This window comes from Schistocerca nitens, chromosome 5 (assembly GCF_023898315.1).
Source record: "Schistocerca nitens isolate TAMUIC-IGC-003100 chromosome 5, iqSchNite1.1, whole genome shotgun sequence".
Lineage (NCBI taxonomy): Eukaryota > Metazoa > Arthropoda > Insecta > Orthoptera > Acrididae > Schistocerca > Schistocerca nitens.
In genome coordinates, this window is record NC_064618.1 from 292115687 (window position 1) to 292138770 (window position 23084).

Genomic DNA, 23084 nt, shown 5'->3' on the forward strand with positions numbered 1-23084 from the left:
ACACAACATGTGGTTCATGCACGATGGAGCTCCTGCACATTTCAGTCGAAGTGTTCGTACGTTTCTCAACAATAGATTCGGTGACCGATGGATTGGTAGAGGCGGACCAATTCTATGGCCTCCACGCTCTCTTGACCTCAACCCTCTTGACTTTCATTTATGGGGGCATTTGAAAGCTCTAGTCTACGCAGCCCCGGTACTAAATGTAGAGACTCTTCGTGCTCGTATAGTGGACGGCTGTGATACAATACGCCATTCTCCAGGGCTGCATCAGCGCATCAGGGATTCCATGCGACGGAGGGTGGATGCATGTATCCTCGCTAACGGAGGACATTTTGAACATTTCCTGTAACAAAGTGTTTGAAGTCACGCTGGTACGTTCTGTTGCTGTGTGTTTCCATTCCATGATTAATGTGATTTGAAGAGAAGTAATAAAATGAGCTCTAACATAGAAAGTAAGCGTTTCCGGACACATGTGCACATAACATATTTTCTTTCTTTGTGTGTAAGGAATGTTTCCTGAAAGTTTGGCCGTACCTTTCTGTAACACCCTGTATAGATGTTCATTTATAAAGAAAACTCTTTTCTCTTGCTGCGAGATTGGTATCTGATTTCTCAGACGCGTTTAGCCTTTCACATGAAAGGCTTCTGCAGAGGGTTATCTGGAATAACACACAGTTTTAGACCTATGATTAATTACCGATATGTAAAGCTGCGTAGCACTTCAGACCATCCAGTGCAGATCAGTTTCACATAAAAGACGAAACGCAACTGGAGTCATTTGGCAGATACTGCAGTAAGAGACGCTTTGTTTCTAAGCGCAAATTTATTCAAAACTTGGAAAACCTCAGTATGGTTTCATCAGCATTTGATCCTGACTCCTTCTGCAAAGAATTATTCAGTATTAGCCATACTGTGACAGTATTGGCATTGACCAGCGTACACTATGTGATCAAAAGTATCCGGAAACCTGGCTGAAAATGACTTACAGGTTCGTGGCGCCCTTCATCGGTAATGCCGGAATTCAATATGGCTTCGGCCCACTCTTAGCCTTAATGAGAGCTTAGACTCTCGCAGGCATACGTTCAATCAGGTGCTATAAGGTTTTTTGTGGAATGATAGCACATTCTTCACGGAGTGATGTACTGAGGAGCGGTATCGATGTCGGTCGGTGAGGCCTGGCACGAAGTCGGCGTTCGAAAAAATGCCAGAGATGTTCTATAGGATTAAGGTCAGGACTCTGTACAGGTCAGTCCGTTACAGAGGTGTTATTGTCATGTAACCACTCCGCCACAGGCCGTGCATTATGAACTGGTGCCCGATGGTGTTGAAAGATGCAATCGCCATCCCCGAATTGCACTTCAACAGTGGGAAGCAAGAAGGTGCTTAAAACTTCAATGTAGGCCGGTGCTGTGATGGTGCCACGCAGAACAACAAGGGGTGCAAGCCCCCTTCACGAAAAACCCGACCACACCATAACACCACCGCCTCCGAATTTTACTGTTGGCACTACACACGCTGGCAGATGACGTTCACCGGGCATTCGCCATACCGACACCCTGCCATCGCATCGCCACATTGTGTGCCGTGATTCATCACTCTACGCATTGTTTTTCCACTGTTCGATCGTCGAATGTTTACGCTCCTTACACCAAGCGACGAGTCATTTAGCAATTCCCAGCGTGATGTGTGGCTTATGAGCAACCTCCCGCCTAACTTCCATAGTACTTGCAGTGGATCCTGATGCAGTTTGGAATTCCTTTGTAATGATCTGGCTAGATGTCTGCCTATTACACATTACGACTCTCTTCAACTGTCGGCGGTCTGTCAGTCAACAGACGGGGTTTGCCTGTACGCTTTTGTGCTGTACGTGTCCTTTCACGTTTCCACTTCAATATCAAATCGGAAACAGTGGACCTAGGGATGTTTAGGAGCGTGGAATTCTCGCGTACAGCCGTATGACACAAGTGACACCCAGTCACCTGACCACGTTCGAAGTCTATGAGTTCCGCGGAGCCCCCCATTCTGCTCTGTCACGACGTCTAATGACTACTTTCATGATATGGAGTACCTGGCAGTAGGTGGCAGCACAATACACCTAATATGAAAAACGTATGTTTTTGGGGGTGTCCGGATACTATTGATCACATTGTGTATTTTACACTAGAATGACAAAACTTGTAATATTCATTTACCAGCCTTTTCTTTAGCAGCAAATTACTCGTATATCAAAATTTTACTATCTCACACAGTTTTATACATTGATCAGGCATAATAATATGTCCATCCTTCTAACTGCGTATTTCTCTGCCTGTCGCATGGAAAGTAGCAGATGTTTATAGTACCGTAGGTTTTGTAAGGGAGAAGAGCTGCAAAATACGTTACATGCTTGTATAAGTGGACCGAAATTGTATGAGAGATGCTCAACATTGTAGAAGGACTTACTCTTAAAATATCAAGGTAATAGCGATGCTGAAGAAAATGGAATGAACAGTCTAATGAGTACAGAATGAAGACTGGGAGTAAGTGGAGGAAAGACGGAAATAACGAGATTTGCAGAAATACCAGTGAAAAACTTAACTTCAGGATTGGTGATCACGAAGTAGATGAAGTTAAGGAATTCTTCTTCTAGACAGCTAAATAACCCATGATGGATGGAACAAAGAGGACATAACAAGCAGACTAGCACTGGCAGAAAGGACATTACAAGACAAGAGAAGTTTGCTAGTATCAAACATAGAGCTTAATTTGAGGAACAAATGTCTGACAACGTTAGTTTGGACCACAGCATTGTATGGTAGTGAAACATGAACTGAGGGAAACACAGAAAAGAAGAGAATCGAAGCAATTGACATGTGATGCTACAGAAGAGTGTTGAAAATTAGGTGGGCTGATAAGGTAAGGAATGACGAGATTCTCCGGAGAATTGGTTAGGACGTCTGTTAAGACGTCTGGGAATGACTTCCGCCGGCCGCTGTGACCGAGCGGTTCTAGGCGCTTCAGTCTGGAACCGCGCTGCTGCTACGCTCGCAGGTTCGAATCCTGCCTCGGGCATGGGTGGGTGTGATGTCCTTAGGTTAGTTAGGTTTAAGTGGTTCTAAGTCTAGGGGACTGACGACCTCAGATGTTAAGTCCCATAGTGGAGCCATTTGAACTATTTTGAACGACTTCCATGGTACTTGGGGCAGATTTAGAGGGTAAAAACTGTAGTAGTGGAAAACAGAGATTACATCCAGCAAATAATTGTGGGTGTTGGTTGAAAGTGCTACTCGAAGAGGCTGGCACAGGAGAGGAATTCGTAAACTAGACGAAAATGTAAAACAGGAGCCGGCCGGAATTGCCGAGCGGTTCTAGGCGCTACAGTCTGGAACCGCGCGACCGCTACGGTCGCAGGTTCGAATGCTGCCTCAGGCACGGATGTGTGTGATGTCCTTAGGTTAGTTAGGTTGAAGTAGTTCTAGGTTCTAGGGGACTGATGACCTTCGAAGTTAAGTCCCATAGTGCTCAGAGCCATTTTTTTAACGCAGGAGACATGGAGGTAGTATTCTACAAAAAGCCTACTGGTAACCCAATAAGAAATGATACATCGCCGTTGACCAAGCCGCCCTCAAACAGAATAGCACGTTAAACTGGTACCGTACTGTTTCTCCACCATATTGATTAAATGTGGCCGAAATCAAATCTTCAGCGGTTGGCACTTTCCACGCAAAGTGGCTTATCCGAATGTTGCAGCGCGTACTGCCGCAACTGTAATGAGAAGTTCACGAGAGGCGATTCAGAGACTGACAGGGTCACACTGCGGAAGGCGAGCTGGGAGGGGGGGGGGGGAAGTAGCGGACGGAGGGGGTAGGCTGTTATCGGCGAAGTCAGCGGAGCGGTGCGTGTGGGTCACCGAGGAAGTACCGGAGGCCCTCGCGCTGTATAAAAGCCCCGCCGCCGCAGCGGACAGCATGCACACCGGCTGCACCATCTGCCTCTGTTCGCACTACGCACTCGACTCACTCGCTAACAGGTCAGTCCCCGCTGCTGTTCTGCTGGCTGAGCTTCGTGCCATTCTGGTCCACGTACTGGGCACTTATTGCTTGAGCGTAGTTTTTCTTTCCGCATGTCTTATGTACGTTTTCTTCTTTTTTCAGCAGCATAGTATGTCACTTTTTTCAACAGCTTAGAATTTCACTTGAGGATCAATGTTTCCTAGTTCAGGGCCACTCCACGATTTAGAGTTTTACAATGCGTTATGTTTTAGTAACGTGGAAGGTCACTATATCTGTGCATGAATTGCCGAAGTGAACTATAATTATTTGATGGGATCACTAAACTGCTGCTACTTGCTACTCCTATCTCCGTTGTTTCCAGTACTCCAGCGTTTTCCCGTGTTTTCTTCTCCTGTTTCTGGTCTACACTTCGTCGCCTTTCCATAGCTTAACCTTTCTTCCACACTCATTCTTCCTTATTTCTTACTTTTTTTCTTTCTTGAAAGCTTTTACATTTCGTATTTTAGTGTTAAAAGAAGTTTCTCTTATTTCTGACGATACTGTTTCTTTCTAGTTCCTTTCCTGTAATCAACGCTGTCGCTGACATCTTTTTCCTAAACTGCAGGAATATCAATTTCGTTAAGCTGTTCTCCTTTATTCTGTAGAGGTGCGCAAAGCAGATTAACCTTCGCTTTGCCACTGTTTCGAATATTTTCTGTATATCTCCTCGTTACTTCTCATCTTCCAAACATATTTAGTTTGTATTGCACCAATTACTTTTTTAATGCCGCGCGGGATTAGCCGAGCGGTCGGGGCGCTGCAGTCGTGGACTGTGCGGCTGGTCCCGGCGGAGGTTTGAGTCCTCCCTCGGGCATGGGTGTGTGTGTTTGTCCTTAGGATAATTTAGGTTAAATAGTGTGTAAGTTTAGGGACTGATGACCTTCGCAGTTAAGTCCCATAAGATTCCACACACATTTGAACATTTTGAACTTTTTTAATAAGCCATCTTTCAAGTATCTCTATCCCGACGAGCTTATAGGTTACTCTTACACTTTAAAATGCATGTAAAAGTTTTATGTTTTTATATTAATGTTATTATTTATTGCCTAAATCATTTTTACACTGTACTGACCTAATGATGATGACTTAAAAATAAGTTTTCAGTGGTTTGACTGTGTACTCCCAGAACCCGACGAAATATTCTGCAGGTATTCAGTAGAACTGTACTTTTGCAGCTGCCCTCAGAGCGAAGGATGCATTTTTAGACCCTGTAGACGGTTCACAGTTCATTTGGGATAACACTGGTGTTCAATTTAGCAGTGGAACGATGTCCACTGACTTCTTTTCCCACATGCCTTTTATCTCTTCTGCCAGATACAATTGGGCAACGTCTGACTGCATTATGAGGAAGGCATCTTGTTCAGCTTTCAAGATCATTTTTACGTCAGATCAACTGCATGTGATCGCCTTATCAGATGCTGTTCTGTGGTTCCAGTTAGTACTGTAATTTTCTAGAACAGTGAGAGGATCATGTCCGTAGCATGCGAGAAAGCCTTTCATTAAGTAGTATTTCTGTCCCATTATTTTGGTGACTCATCCTGCCTTAACAAATATTCCGTGGTTGCCAGAGATTTACAAACAAATGTAATGTGTGATATGGTCTCTTCTGAGTCCCACACTTCCCGCAGTTGTCATCTATTACTTGCTTCTGCAGCAAGACTTCTGGCAATTCCTCGTCTCTATGGCTTGATCTTGTATCGCGGTCAGAAATCACTATTTCTGGTTGCAAAACTTCGTGCGTCAACCAGTTTTTGCGTGCTTGCAATCGACTTAAGGCTGGCTGTGGCCGTTCTTATATTCTTCTTTCTTCGATTTCAGCCGTCTATGGACCACACTGCGTCCTCATGAACTTGTCTTCTTTGCTGATTCTATCTTTTCAGTATTTCTTCATTCTTCCACCTTTTCTTATTTCATCTGTCCATTCAATGAAACGCTTTCTGGCCGTTTCCTAAAAAGCCTTTGACTTCCTAACCTTGTTTCGAAAAGTTGGCCTGTCTAGAATTTCTGCTTTCGTAACGTTAATTTTTTCCGATTCCTCTTCCAATTTTCAGAACCAACTGACTTGCGTTTTGCGGTTTTTGTCAAATATTTCTTTAGTCAGTCTTCCCCGGCTCATTGGAACCAAGAGACCGTAACATGAAATTCTCCTTTTCCTGAGAGCAGCACATAGTTTTTCAGTTTCCATGTAGAACTCTTCATTACTTCTTCTCACTCATGGCTCATGTGCTCCCACCTTTTCTTAACCCAAGTATTTTCCACAGTAAATTCCTTTAATTTATCACCAACTCTTCAATTTCTCCCCTTTTGTTGAGGAGTCAGCATTGCGCTGCATAAAGGCACTCCGGTTTTATGAAAGCATTGTACGTTTTTTTTTGTTTTTTTTTTGCTAAGGGTGATTTTTATAATAAATTTTCTTCGTTAATTGACAAGTTATTTCCATTATTTGCGCCCCACTTTTGTCCACTTCTCTACCTATACCGTTTGGATTTACTGTTTTCCCCAGGTAGTTAAATTTATTCACTTTCTTAATTCTACCATATCTTGTGCTTATGAATTTTGGAGCCTTTTTAATGCTCTTTAGGAATTCTATTCCCTTGGAAAGATCTGCAATCCAGCTTTTTCTACGGCATCTTTCAACACGTTGATTTGCTCAACTGCTGTAGCGATGTTTCCGAAAATATTTTTAAGTCATCTGCAAAGGCTAGAAGAGTGTGACGTTAGAACCAACTGAATTATATTCAGTCTTTTTCGTCACAGTGTGTTCATAAGAGAATCATTACGAATTTTGGAGAAAACACACTGTATTCTGTTGTGTAGGACAAATAAAGTCATACCAACAATTGATATAGCACATAAACAGGAGTTAGTAAACAGGGCAGAATGCTTCAAGTTTTTTAGTGTAGCTATTGATGAAAAGTTAACCAGAAAAAGCCTATTACTTAGCTGCTAAAACAGTTCAGTTCATTTACTTTTGCTCTCCGCACAACTGGTAGTCTTGGAAACAAACGAATCAATCTCTGACTTATTTTGCTTATTTTCACTCAGTAGTGTCTTCTGGAATAATTTTCTGAGGTAACTGATTACTTATAAAGAAGGTAATGATTGAACAAAAGCGAGCAGTAAGAATAGTATGCGGTATTTACCAGCGGTAGTCATACATTTTAACTGTACCATCACAATACCTATAGTCGATAATGAAATTAGTCACAAAAATCCATCAAAATTTGAGAATAGTAGTGTCCGTACCTACCTACACCACTTGAGGAAAAAATGACCTTTACTACCCATTATTAAATCCGTCAGTGGCTCTGAATGGTGTTCAATATGTAGCAACAAATTTTTTGTTCATCTTATGTCCAACAACGTGTTCTGACAGCAAAATAAGTTTAGAATCGCACTTTAAATCATTTATTCTAGAGAGCTCCTTCCATTCTATGGATAAATTTTTGTTTAAAAACTAGTAGTGTGCATGAGTAGGACTAAAAAATATGTTCGTTAATGTTAACACTAATGAAGTACACATATCCTGTACATAGACTCGTTACACAACGCTTTGATAAATGAATCGTTCAAATGATTTGTGGAACGTGTAACTAACTAATTACCCAGTTATTTCCAGGATTCGTATGTTCAAAAAGTCTTTTCCGCAATCACCGCAAATAACATTGTGTGGTGCTATCCTCAACCATCTTGCAGCTATGGAATCCCTCAACTGTCACCATATTGCTGTTCAAACCTGCAAGTAGGATCGAACCGATAACGACTAACAATATCTTGAGTAATGTGAGCTGTTACACTTGCCGAGGAACCGCCGAGCAACATTAATCCTGACGACCGTCTGTCGTCCATTCATCCGAATGAGCTACGCAGGCACAGTCGTCAAAGTGGTTAATGAACCATGGACTTAATTAACATCATCCAGAAAGCGACGGGAGAGGACTGCCACAAAATGAAACGGTACACCTCTAATTTCCTTAAAATAGGTTCAGTTATTACGGCAGACGTCTCGGTTGTTCGTGCCAGAGAAGCAGTGCGCTTTGCACTGACGTGACAAAAGTCATGGGATATCTGCTAATATCGTGTCGGACCTCCTTTCGCCCGGCTTAGTGCAGCGACTCGACATGGTATGGTCTCAACAAGTCGTTGCAAGTCACCTGCAGAAATATTGTGCCACACTTCCTCCATAGCCGTCCACAATTGCTAAAGTGTTTCCGATAAAGGATTTTATGCTCGAACTCATCTCTCGATTAGGTCCCATAAATGTTCGATGGGATCCATGTCGGATGATCTGGGAGGTGTCCGTTCATTCTCTCGAACTGTCCATAAAAATCACGAACACCTGGGGCCCGGTGACATGGCGATTTGGCACCCATAGAAATTTCATCGTCGTTTGAGAACATGAAGTCCACGAATGGCTGCAAATGATCTCCAAGTAGCCCAAGATAACCGTTTACAGTGAATGGTCAGTTGAGTTGGATCAGAGGACTCAGTCCATTCCATGTAAACACAGTCCACAACGTTATGGAGCCACCACCAGCTTGAGTCAATGGCTTCGTGGGGTCTGAGCCAGGTTCAATCCCTACTATCAGCTCTTATCATCTGAAATCGGAACCCATTTGATCAGACCACGATTTTCCACTCGTCCAGGGTCCAGCCGATATGGTCACGAACGCAGGGAAAGCGCTGCTGGTGATATAGTGCTGTTAGCAAAGACAATCGCGTCGGTGGTCTGTCGCCATACCCCTTAAAGCCCAAATTTCGCTGCACTCTCCTAACAGATACGTTCGTCGAAAATTCAACATTGATCGTTGCTTGTCTGTTTGCACTGACAACGCTACGCGAACGTCGCTGCTCTCGGTCGTTAAGTGAAGGATATCGGCCACGTGATGAGAGGTATTTTTGGTATTCTCAGCACGCTCTTGACCCTGTGGATTTCGGAATATTGAATTCACTAACGATTTCCGAAATAGAATGTCCCATTCATGTAGCTCCAACTACCACTCCACGTTCAGAATTTGTTAATTCCCGTCTTGGGGCCAGAATCAAGTCCAAAACCTTTTCACAGTAATCACTTGTGTACAAATGACAGCTGCGCCAATGCACTGCCCTTTTATACCTTGCGTACACGACACTAGCGCCCTTTGTATACGTGCATATCGCTTTGCACCTCAGTGTAGGCGCGCAGGGCTAGCAGAGCAGCGTACACTGAAACGTTTGCATGTGGTTCCAGCAGGATGAAGCTGGTGGTGGCTACTGTACTCCTGATGGCGTCGGCGGCGTTGGCCGCTCCTGCAACTCCGCGGTTTGACCACCGGCCTGTACTGCCCAGCGTGTGCCAAACCATGACGCCTCTCCACGGCAACGCGCAGCCCAGCACAGACCCTTCACCCTACACCATCACGGCGGCGCCGACATCTGTCAATGGCGGAGACACCGTCAAAGGTAAGACGCAGCAGTTCCTAAAGAAGTTGGTATTGTGACACTCCCACGCCATATTTTACTGTGTGTGCTCCAGAAGCACAAAGACCTAATTTTTCACCCTGACAGAGAAAGAGTTAAAATATCCGCTCATGTTCAACGTAGTTCCTGTTTCAGGTAAATTCAATCCGCCCATTTTATTCCTCTAATATACTCCGTGTCTGTAACGCAGTTCTGGAATGATTAATTTATCCGTCATACTTGTGGCGAACCTCCGTGGCTGTGGATTGAATTACCTGTTACGTGCAGAAATATAGCAACCAACCATTCACTTTTATAGAGTGCTACTGAAAAAATGAATTGATCGGTGGAACTGATGATCGGGAGTCCCCACCTGACACTGTGGATCTCAGAATATTGAATTCCCTAACGATTTCCTCGCCGAGGAAGTTCGGCCGCCGAGTTGCATGTCTTTGCAGTTGACGCAACATTGGGCGACTTGCTTGTCGATGATAACACTCGGCTTCCGAGTGCAGGAACCTCTGACCCGGCCGGGAATCGAACTTGGGCCGTTTTGATTGGTCAGATACTCTGACCACTCAGCTAAGAAAGCAGACACACGTGGTACTGATCAGTACATACTGGCTGTAGAACACCACTTCGTGAAAACTGAAAGACACACCGAAAAATGACAAATATAAGAGGAGAGAATTTCTCCTAGTTTCGGTTTGTAATACGCCTCCTGGCACAGCTGCACAGGTGACAAGCGAGACAGAACATGTAGACAAATAATCCTCCCCTTATTGTCGTATCGAATTAGCTTGCGCCTACAGATAAGCAGGCCAGTGAATAGCGCTCCAAAGCGGTTTGCTGTCTCACTTTTCCGGGCATTTCATGTCAGCGACTTAAATGAATTTCACTCAAGTGCTGACGTTTACCGCGTGACCAATGGTGTCCAAACTGAACACCTGTAGTAAGCATTAAAAACTTGGAGGGATGCTCTATCCAGCGATATGTTCCTACTTTCTGTATGACTTTCAGTTTTCACGCAATCGTACTCTCAAACGCTGGAGATACTTATGACTTAATTTACGCCAATAAAGGCTTTGTGATTTCGTCTGTCTACAATTGGTGCAACACGATTATTATCATAATTGTGCTTGACTATATAACTAACATTGCAGAAGGCGTTTACAAAACTTCGTTCCCTTTATCTATTCCATTTTCCAAGTCGTACATTTATAATACAGAATGAAGTGCTTCTAACTGCAAATTTCATATAAATATACATATGAAGTAGGAACTTTGGTAAAGGAAGCTGTAGCGTTCTTCAAAATGCAGTCGACATAAATATAATAATGATGAAGACCGAACTATATTATTCCAACTGAAGATAGGCGAAATCCCGAAATGTTTCTTGCCATCATTAAATTTATATAAAAAGTGGGTAGTTTCGCTGTCGTTTGAAGCAATTCTCGAAGGTATGCAAAATACCCATCTGCGACCACGAAAACCCCTTCATTCGACTGAAAACCTTTTCCAGCCACAAAATATTTTAAACATTAGAACAGGGGGGAGTCGAAGCTTATTGAGTGAATAAAATATGTAGAGTTGGCTGAACATGTAGGCTCATTTGTGTTGGAACCGGAGAGATAAGTATTTACAATTCACTTAATACATCAACAGTGAAGTCGCGCTTTAGGTATTCACCATTTCCTCGTGCTTTAGACTGTGTTTATATCGACTCTGTCGTAAACCACGTTTTCAATGTTTGATACCTTGAAGCACTATAAGCTTTTCTAACGCTGCACATGTGTAACGCATGTGACTGTATTGCGACTGGAGCGACTGTGTAGGTTCTGCTGAAGCTACAATTGTTTCTAATCCGACAAAGCCGAAAATGTCGAGCGCTTACATGTTAACACGTTACGTTAGTTAATATTACGTTTAGCATTTTAATTTATTTATCGTCACGTTTACTTAATAAGTAATCACACCCGTCCGAGATTTCAATAATGTTGTTATTCTGTAGCAAAATGCCATGTTTGTTTTCAAGTTTTCTTACACACACTAGAATTTCTGCCATTGTTGAAATTACTTCATCGTTTCGCAATCTTGCTGCATTTATGAGTACATCGTACGACACCCTATGTAGTTTACGAAACTGCTACAGCGGTGGTTTTGGTTCACCGGCGTTTTTTTTTTTTTAATAAGATCGCAACTGAAGATAATTCTGATGCCGGCCGGAGTGGCCGAGCGGTTCTAGGCGCTGCAGTCTGGAGCCGCGCGACTGCTACGGTCGCAGGTTCGAATCCTGCCTCGGGCATGGACGTGTGTGTTGTCCTTAGGTTAGATAGGTTTAAGTAGTTCTAAGTTCTAGGGGACTGATGACCTCAGCAGTTAAGTCCGCCCAGAGCCATTTGAACCACAATTCTGACGTCGACCATCGCAAAGAATCAAATGGTTCAAATGGCTCTGAGCACTATGGGACTTAACATCTCAGGTCATCAGTCACCTAGAACTTAGAACTACTTAAACCTAACCAACCTAAGGACATCAGACACATCCATGCCCGAGGCAGGATTCGAACCTGCGACCGTAGCGGTCGCGCGGTTCCAGACTGAAGCGCCTAGAACCGCTCGGCCACACCGGCCGGCCGCAAAGAATCCACTCTGGATGGCATGTCAGCACCTTTTCCAGATGAACGTTCTCCTCCCTGACGAGTCAGTAACCAAATGTATAAGAGTTAGACAAAATTATGGAAACACCAAAAACGGAACGCATTACTATGCGTAGGGCGGTGTAGGAAACCTGTTGGCAGTCAGAAGAGCTTCCACTCATCTCAGGATGGATAAATAAGAGTCCTATGTGCTTTTCAAGCAACTATTAAACCATTCTTCCCGCAAAATAGTGGCACATTCGTGTAACGGAGATGAATAGCAATCAATCGCCCTCCTCTACGAAGTAGACGAAAACGGCTCAGTAATATTGAGCTCTGGTGGCCGTGGTGGCCAGGGAAGATACGAAAATTAATCCTCGAGCTCACAAAACCAGTCCTGAATGATGCGGGCTGTGTCAGGAGGGGCCGTGTCATCTTGGGGCACAGCATCACCGTTGGCGAATAAACATTCCACCATAGGATGGACCCGGTCAGCAGAAATACTCATGTAATCCTTGGCAGTATGCGACCTTGCAAAGTAACAATAGGTACCGTGGAATTCCATTATATGGCTGTCCAAATCTGTACAAATCTTCGATACGTTGCCTCTTGAAACACCAAACACTTCCGTGTCCTCGTTTACGGAAGCACCATACGAACACCAGCAATTTTCCCACGTTCGAATTCACTTAGCTGTGACAAAATACACTCACAATTACGCAGAACACTGTTCTGACCACGAATGACACTTGCAACGTATTGAAGCCCATTACAGAAGTACCATTCGTCGTCAGTTCAACAGCACATCTGCTTTCATGTTTAAACATGCATTTCTGCCGATGTTTCCTTATTTTTGTCCAACCCCTGTACGGATTCGGACGTTATTAAGAGATACTTTCTCTCACTGAACCCTATTAACAACCAAACAGCATTGACTGCAGTTAATGCACGATCGAAGTGGCGAAGTTCTAAGACACTGGACCCCATTCAGAAGGACAGCGGTTCAAGCCCCGTCTACCATCAAGATTTGGCTTCACAACGTTTTCTGTAAATGGCACGTGCTCCACCTCTAATGACTTCGTCGTCTACGCGACGCCAAAACCTAATCTTCCTTTTTTTTTTACAATTATGCACCTTCTACATCTACATCTATATGGATACTCTGCAGATCACATTTAAATGCCTGGCAGAGGTTCATCGAACCACCTTCACAATTCTCTGTTATTGCAATCCCGTATAGCGCGCGGAAAGAATGAACACCTGTATCTTTCCGTGCGAGCTCTGACTTCCCTTATTTTATCTTGGTGATCGTTCCTCCCTATGTAGGTCGGTGTCAACAAAATATTTTCGCATTCGGAGGAGAAATTTGGTGATTGGAATTTCGTGAGAAGATTCCGCCGCAACGAAAAACGCCATTGTTTTAATGGTGTCCACCCCAAATCCTGTATAATGTCAGTGACACACTCTCCTATACTTAGGTATTTAGTTGAATTTACGGCTTTTAGATTAGACTGATTTATCGTGTAACCGAAGTTTAACGAGCTCCGTTTAACACTCATGTGGACGACCTCACACTTTTCGTTATTTATGGTCAACTGCCACTTTTCGCACCATTCAGATATCTTTTCTAAATCGTTTTGCAGTTTGTATTGGTCTTCTGATGACTTTATTAGTCGGTAAACGACAGCATCATCTGCAAACAACCGAAGACGGCTGCTCAGATTGTCTACAAAATCGTTTATATAGACAGGGAACTGCAAATGGCCTATAACACTACCTTGAAGAACGCCTGAAATCACTTCTGTTTTACTCTATGACTTTCCGTCAATTACTACCAACTGTGACCTCTCTGACAAGAAACCACAAATCCAGTCACATAACTGAGACGATATTCCATAAGCACGCAATTTCTCTACGAGCCGCTTGTGTGGTACAGTGTCAAAAGCCTTCCGGAAATCCAGAAATACGGAATCCATCTGAAATCCCTTGTCAATAGCACTCAACACTTCATGTGAATAAAGAGATAGTTGTGTTTCACAGGAACGATGTTTTCTAAACCCATGTTGACTGTGTGTCAATAGACCGTTTTCTCCGAGCTAATTCATAATTTTCGAACACGATATATGTTCTAAAATCCTGCTGCATATCAAATGGTTCAAATGGCTCTGAGCACTATGGGACTCAACTGCTGAGGTCATTAGTCCCCTACAACTTAGAACTAGTTAAACCTAACTAACCTAAGGACATCACAAACATCCATGCCCGAGGCAGGATTCGAACCTGCAACCGTAGCGGTCTTGCGGTTCCAGACTGCAGCGCCTTTAACCGCACGGCCACTTCGGCCGGCTGCTGCATATCGACGTTAACGATATGGGCCTGTAATTTAGTGGATTACTCCCACTACCTTTCTTGAATATTGGTGTGACCTGTGCAACTTTCCAGTCTTTGGGTACGGATCTTTCGTCGAGCGAACGGTTGTGTATAATTGTTAAGTATAGACCTAATGTATCAGCATACTCCGAAAGGAACCGAATTGGTATACATTATACCAGAAGACTTGCTTTTGTTAAGTGATTTAAGTTAGTTCACTACTCCGAGGATATTTACTTCTACGTTGCTCATGTTGGCAGCTGTTCTCGATTCGAATTCTGGAATATTTACTTCGTCTTCTTTTGTGAATGCATTTCGGAAGGCTGTGTTTAGTAACTCTGCTTTGGCAGCACTATCTTCGATAGTGTCTCCATTGCTATCGTGCAGAGAAGACATTGATTGTTTCTTGCCGCTAACATGCTTCACATACACCTTGCGTTTGTGCTTGGCTTCTTTGCCACTCGACACAACATCCTTATTCTGTAAGTGATTTGCTGCAGTTTTTGTTACATTTGGTTACCGTCAATATTTTTCTTGCAGTGCACATATCGGGCGTCGATGAGTTCTTAGGCGTCTACCTGCAGGCTCGTCGAGGAGAGGAGCCGGTAGGCGAGTTCGTGCTGCCCAGCGGCGAAACTAAGGAAATCGCCCTGACCGACTGCCCGCCCGGACACAAAGTGAGTATTGCCTTTTTGGACCGAGGCAGGTGGATACACACAGGTGATTTATTCAAGCTTCGAGAAACAAACGACCTACAGATAATGTTTAAACAAATGGTAAAGTTATGTAACATTTTTCACGCAGTCCAATACACACGGACCTATCGGTATTTTTCTTCTGCCATACTCGTAAACAAGAAGAAGAATCCACACGTAAAGTGATCACATTATTCAGATTCGTGGAGCTGCTTCACCTAAACGTTGCACACTGATCGCAAAACGCACGAAAAGTTTCAGTTGCAGCTGAATCAAAAGATGGTACTAACTTTGGGAAAAAAGTACCGGTACTTTATCTGGACTTGGTAAGCAGAACCACTTGGCGAGGTCCGCCGAGCAAGTGTAACATAATTTATCTTGCAGTCATCCTTACGGACACTTGTTCCAACAACTGCTGCCTGTTTCCACTACAAGAAGTTTCTGACAATTATTCTTGTATACAAATAACTGTAATGTGAGTTACTGGCTACGGATGGCAAAACGGAAAAATGGCTGGAATTTCAGTCTGTAAATTATCCGTTCTTTTTGCAGGTGACATAACTGCACAATTGAAAAGTCACCCTATGCAGTGTGTTATACAATTCCCTTTATAGACTTGTAGGAGTTGTAGAGTGGACTTAGCACGTCAAGATGTAAAATAGATTTGCAAATCGGATCGCTTTTTCATGTCTCCCGCTTCACGCTACGAACAGCGGTGACAATGTGCCATGACATGGGCAATATTTCGAGCAGTCTTCGCCGGGTTGTCTTCTACATGAAGAAGAAATTCTGTAATAAACAATGTATAATATCATACAATAGCTAAAAGAAGTTCCTGGTGGGACGCTTGAGCAATTTAACTTTTTGATTTGTGGTTCGGGAGGATTGATCTCCCCTCCCCCCGTATTACATGTGTGGTGAGGGAGGTAAGAACCAAAAGGCACAAAATGGTATGCTTCTAGACAGCGGGATGCATCTACAATAAGTATCAGAGAGTAAGGGCGCATCTGTAATATGAAATATCCCAGAGTGTGGATGCTCGCAGTCTAAACTTTAATGAAACGGCGTGACAAATGTCATATTGGATGACATAATGACATATGTTATGTTATAAGACATGAAATCATGTATTATTTTACTTTACTTGACACGATACACTATATTACATGTCTTGGATACCAATACCAACAAGTAAAAATGCACGAATATGTTAAAATGTTTTCAATGTCTTTGAAGCTACTAGATAAGTCGACAAGCTAATTCCCTTATTTTACGTCCCTAACTCTGCCAAGGACATAGTCGCCTTTTTGGGCTATATAGGAGCATTTTTCATTCTGGGATGTTATACTTGATTAGAATGTGTAGAAGTAAAAATACTTGCAACGGCTGCTCAAATGACGATCTCATATCCCACAGATACAATAACGGTACAAAGTGCCAGACAATGGATGCGGTAGTCTCTACTGCGCATTCTTTCATGTGATATTAAAATCATTCACTAGACTGAATACCGACTTGGCAACATCTTGTGTTCCTAGGTACACTACACTCTTGGTAGAATACTCTCCCCAACTATCTTATTTTTGATGTGCTCAATCGACAATAGGTTAGTCTTATTATAACTGATTTTCAAATGGCCTTTAAGAATTGTCCACAGTTGTTCTGTTCGTTACTGAAAAGGTTTGACTGCAGTTGAGGGAAAGAGCATAGAACCTTCAAAAATGTTTCAGTAACACATATTGCTCCATAGCTTTTTTTCAGTTTAGGGATCTGAAAACTTCCTTGTGAACTGCAGACGGTAGTTTCCTCCTAGGTGTCTCCTCTTTCAGGTCTGAACTATCCTTCCTCATGGAGTGTACGCAACTGTAGCGCTGACGCGTACTGCTAATACCGGTACTGGTACATCTCTTCATCTTGCTAACACTGGTTGAATATACGATTTCCTTCTCAAGAGTTGTTAGAAAAGATTTTGTTGAAACAGCTTTCTCGAAACCCCAGACAAAATGGCAATCCGTATGTACTGTTCTTTCTATACTTTGGTCCTTGCTCCACAAATGGTCCGTTGTGCTAAATACACTTCGTACGTGTACTAAACACTGTAAATTGCTCTGAGAACTTCACCAGATAAATAGCGTGCGCCGCTGTGTAACTCTTTGCTTTTGTTGTTTCAGAACGCCTACTCGTACATCTCGTACACGACCCCACTCAGCACGCTGGATATCGACTGGAAGGCACCAAACGACGGCGGTGAAATAGTTTTCACGTAAGTTTTCCGGTAGCTTTAGTAGCCGACTGGGAACAACACTTGCTTTGCTGTTACTACATATCCGCATCACAGTTAGGAAGCGAATGTCCCTGTTCGGGTAATCCTGGTCTTGTAATGTTTATCCTACTCTAATGATTCATGAAGATAAATGATATACAGATATTAACTGCAATTTCAAGTTACTGAAGAAAATTTACGAGCATTGTGGCAGTACAAAATTTTTCGAGAGCAGCTGCAGTGCCCGGCATGTTTAACATCTTCAAATGTAAGGACATATTTAAGTCACGTTATCAGCGGAATGCGGGGAATGAATATGTCTTCGCCTGCTGCGTAACCCGTGATGATGGTGGCCTCTGTTACGTTTGGCAATAGGTTCTTCACAGCCAGCCTTGTTCCACTGCGTATGTAACAACGGTAACTAATCAATACATAAAAGTTTTCAATCGTGTTTCTGTCAGATTCTCGAACTTTCGCTAGTCCAGTGAACTAGTGACGTCTGATCATACTATCAGCAAGACGGGCATTTCCACTGTAATTTAATCTCCGATAGGAATTACAGTCAGTTGATCACGATACGTTTCGTTTGTTAGGCATTTAATTTTTGTTTATTTTCTTCATTGGAAGTAAATCGACCAGGAATTTTGAAGTAAATCATACGCCCAAATGTTCATTAGAGGATCGTTTAGAAATATGACGTAAATCAGCCAAGAACTTTTGGAGACGTTTGGTCATAATCTTCCCCCTTTATATCTTACATACATATATGTATCAAGTTAGATTACGAAGTCGTATATAGACAGTGACCTTTCTCTTGTCTTGAAGGTAAAATGTGCTAAATTTCATCAAGATCGGAATAAAACTGTAGATTTGCATGAATTACAAACAAACAGAAACTATTCTTTATATGTATAGATGCCTGGATTCTCTCGTTGATTGTTGTACGTAATAAATAATCCTGGCGTATGGGGAAGTAGCGTCTACACATCCGGGTTCTGTATGTCTGTTGTAACTGTTGATTCACTGGTCGTTAAACGCGTTCATAGACGGTAGCGCAGAACGTAAGCCGATCTGCTGATGCGACTAGTGAATTGTGAATAAGGCCCATCTGGTTACAGCGTTACTCACGGCGGCTCCCGGAACCAAGCACGAGACAGTTCTGTGCTGTTGCCTCGTTTCCATTCCATACAAGAAGCAAATGAGGTGCGACATGATTTATTGCGCTGCACACTTTTTCGTAGTACAGATGACAACAACTGTTGAACTAACCGTAAATAAGATTCATAAATTTACGAGGACGGAGACGTGATTAGCTTGAGAAGAAATTCAACTTTGTAGTTACACATTTTTTTCTCTAAATAGAGACGTCGCTGGACTACGTCACCCAAGTTGCATTTTTCTTAATGAAAGTGGCTGAGGCCTCCCTATCGGTAATGATACAATTTAAACGTGACGGACATGGACGTGGAGTGAATGTAACCACTGACTAACTGTTATGTTGCCACTTCTTAAAAAAATTATCTAAAACCCCTCCCTCCCTCCTCCAAAATCTTGAAACGACAACAACTGTGCAGCTTAACAGTAAAACTAATGACAGGTCCTAATTTGCTTTCCTGCTTGCAGGAAAATTTAAACGTAGTTCACGTTAGTCTGCTTGGCAGTGTCGAATAAATACGGTGCATGACCATTCAAAATGAAATATATGTTACGCGTAGCGGCTTGTTCGCAAAGAGGTAGAATCAAGCTTCTTATATTCTAATATTTTTTTAGTTTCTTCATTCTACTTTTTAATACCGTAAGACATGCTACGCAGCAACATAACAGGAAGTTCGATTTCTTTCCACGCTCTTTGGTTTTTATTGTTTGACTATGGGAGTAAAGAGCAAGTGAATGGCGAATAAGCGAAGATATGCTTTCGCACAGTTTTAAGTTATGATGTGCGTCTAAGAAGAGAGAGTATTACTGCTGTGGATACATTTTTTACTCAGACCCAACTTTCAGTGTGTTGCCACTCATTATAGTGTGGTATAGTAGTTATTCGGATGTTCTTCACGTCATCTTCCTTCTGTTACAGGGCCACATTCGTGAAGAGCTATTCCGAATTCTGGGTCGGTGTCAAGTCACCGAAGGTCACCGTCACGGTACGTATGCAGTCAGCCTGGAGTCTCGGCGGTAACAGCCTGTTGATCGCAATTTCCAGTTGTAGCGGTTAAGTGTGATGTCTACAACCATGGTTTTACCTGATGGGCCAAAGCTGGGTGGTTCCTGTAGCTGCTCTTTCGTTTTCCAAGTCTCTCCAGGCTCCACGTTACATAAGAATTCGTAATATTTAGCACTGTTATCATCAGCTACTCCGTATCCATTTGCCACATACTTGCCTGTCCTAAAACCTTCAGCGTTTTCCCAAGTAAAAGGATTAAGTGCGTGACCGATGTAGTGCTTGTTGGCTACGTTGATGCCTATTGGTTCACCCGAACGATATTACGAAAGTGATGATTCCGGCACGCTATCGCACTGTTCAGAGTTCAAGTTCCTGAGGCTAACTGTAAAAAGTTCACAAGCCAAAATCCGGTTCTGCTTAAAGTTAATATCATGCAGGTAACTATCATAAAATTTTACAAGTGCGATTCTGTTTAGAGTTCATCCATGAAACCAACTGCCGAAACTGTTTTCAGAACTCCTGCACAAATTTTTACACACGGCCGCGAAACTTTTGCCTCAAAAGTTCGACTCACTAGCAAAAACAAATGACACACCATACAATGAAGGCTTTCACGACCGGATGTTTCAGCTGCTGTGAATTTTTCCGGGTTGAATGGCCGTGGTCCATGGAACTCTTCAATCCCTGAAGTTTCGTCCAAGGCTACGTTGGACATCGTCGGGGGTGCTCCTGGTTGTGCAACACTCAGCACAATCAGGAGCACCTCCGAAGATGTCCAACGTAGCCTTGGACGAAACGTCAGGGATTGAAGAGTTCCATGGACCACGACCACACAACCCGGAAAAATTCTCAGCGGCTGAAATGACACACCGCTCATTCAGTCAGACGCCCGTCCTTGTATAGCTCTCAAAGGAATTTGTCCCCAGAAAATGTGGCCGCCGCCCTTAAATAGACGAGACCTGTTGTTGCGAAATTCTCAGATTTACATTCAACTTATTCCATTACAAATATGACATGCGAATTTAGACGAATTTTTCCAAAAATGGTTAAAATGGCTCTGAGCACTATGGGACTCAACTGCTGAGGTCATTAGTCCCCTAGAACTTAGAACTAGTTAGACCTAACTAACCTAAGGACATCACAAACATCCATGCCCGAGGCAGGATTCGAACCTGCGACCGTAGCGGTCTTGCGGTTCCAGACTGCAGCGCCTTTAACCGCACGGCCACTTCGGCCGGCACGAATTTTTCCAGCTTTCCCGTGGTGTCATTAGATTTTTTCCTTACTGTTTACATTTTTTTTCAGTGAGATAGCATTACCTGCTATTACTTATTATTAAACATAATGAAAGTTGGAGAACTACAGATAGCCGGCCGGAGTGGCCGAGCGGTTCTAGGCGCTACAGTCTGGAACCGCGCGACCGCTACAGTCGCAGGTTCGAATCCTGCCTCGGGCATGGATGTGTGTGATGTCCTTAGTTAGGTTTAAGTAGTTCTAAGTTCTAGGGGACTGATGAGCTCAGATGTTGAGTCCCGTAGTGCTCAGAGCCAACTACAGATAGCTATGGCAGTCTACTTATTCACACTGTCGCTACATTTAAAGGTTTGATAATTTGTTTCGCATTAAAATAAGTTTTTTAATTCTCTGAATTAACATTCTGGCTCATAGTTCGAAACGTATATTATTAATAAACATTTTGAAACTGTATTTCGATAGTGCAGTTCAAGCGCTATCTGCGGGGAGGGGATAATTGGTCCTTTAAAATCGCTTAAGAAGTTTAGAAGTTACATATTCCTTAAGACAATAGGTATTTTCAAATCTTACATCTTCAATATAATAAGCATAAGTCTGTCTACAGAATGGAGGTTTAGACGCTCTTCCTTGTCCCATTTTTATTTTACGGTCTTTCTGTATTTCGTGGCCGTGGAATGAATTTTTGGCCTCTGACCACGTGGCACCTCACCCCAGAAGCGTCCAGTAACAGATAAGTGCACGGAACAAACCCGACTCGAAGTAACTCGGCAGAGCACCTGCTATCCTTCTGTTAGCCGACTTACTTCGCAGCCTCTCGTTCCGCGAACTGGAGAGGTCGAAGTGCCGTCTGCTACCTAGCAGACAGCTCCAGTCGCTACTTCATTGTGAGTCATGCTCCCCTGTGTCACAACTCACCCGCGTCACGTCACGTCATGTATCAGAAGAGCACAAGTGTAGCCGCACGTTACAGACACTCGCAGGTACTTGTTATCTGCAGCCGGTGGAAACAGAGCATTTGATAACACAGGGTGTAAAATAAAAACGATACCTAGAAACTTAGAAGGGTTACAAACAGTATATAGAGGAACAAATGGAGGACGGAAACCCCAGTCTGGTCACCATGCTATTGCTTCGAAAATCTCATCGAAAGACATTACAATTCTTCAGAGTTGTAGGGATCAGTACCTGTCGGTAGGTCGCCCTTTAGTAGGACAAGCAAGCTTGTAGACTCACGCACTGCAGGTGAAATCCTCCAAATGAGTATCACAGCATTCAGGACGTTAATGGCCTTAAACATGTCCACAGTTATCACAAAGGCACTGTAGAGACTTCTAAGTGCGGAGGCGTCAACGTTCAAATTTATGAAGGAACTCACTGACGTCTGTAACTTCGTCGACGTATTACGCCGTTGATGACAACTCTTGAGATGAGTTCACGTTCTCAGTTTGTTCCTCAAGCTACTCACCAAACTCCTCCAAGTTTGTTAGCATCGTTTTGTTGTACTGTGTAAAATCATTTCTGTTCAGAGTAGTTCTGGAGCCACACCTGACGTCCTCGTCATTCACTATTCTTGCATTCATCACGGACAGCTGCGTTTAATACTCACATATCAGAACTTACAATAAGACTCATGAGCTGTTGTAATGCTCTAGCTTAACTGTTTTTGTTTTGTTTCTTTACAGAAAGTCACCTCAACTGACAATGCTGTTGCCGCTTAACAACAGAAAACACGTCGTCCCAACAACGAACATATCCAGTATTAACTTCATAATATAACAAAATCGACGCACAATCATTTTTTCGTACTGTACTACTAGAAATTGTACAGTAATCGCTTCTCGGAGGCGTTAGCTACATGATATCAGCGAATCGTTTCAGCACGAGAGACTTGATAAGCTTTATGTAGCAAATACGAGTGAGCTTCAGAAGGGACCAAAGGAACTCAGCTAGCTAAAGTGGCGCGCTTCCGTCGCCATCTTGTTCAGGACATGACAACCAGTCTGCACTGTACATGGATCTGCCGACCGCATACGATTGAGTATTTAAATCTGCATGAGGTTTATCACCACAAATTTTGTATTAAGGACTTGAACTGAAATATATTATCTATATAAAATAAGATTTGTTTTTTACTTGCCCTTATTCCCGTTCTCCTAGGCTGATTACGTTACTCTTAACTTTCAAACTATATTTCTCAGTTGCTATGACGGAAAATTAGTGATAGAGCACA

At 43.0% G+C, this 23084-nt stretch overlaps 1 protein-coding gene across 1 annotated transcript; it reads left to right on the plus strand.

Moving 5' to 3' along the window:
• The first annotated feature begins 3889 nt into the window (after positions 1-3889).
• Positions 3890-22973, plus strand: LOC126260906 (putative defense protein). Its single transcript, XM_049958363.1, has 6 exons — positions 3890-4012; positions 9265-9476; positions 15022-15158; positions 17348-17439; positions 19514-19580; positions 22537-22973. The coding sequence occupies exons 1-6, from the start codon at positions 3951-3953 to the stop codon at positions 22570-22572; spliced, it is 606 nt and encodes a 201-aa protein (XP_049814320.1). The 5' UTR covers positions 3890-3950; the 3' UTR covers positions 22573-22973.
• The last annotated feature ends 111 nt before the right edge of the window (positions 22974-23084 follow it).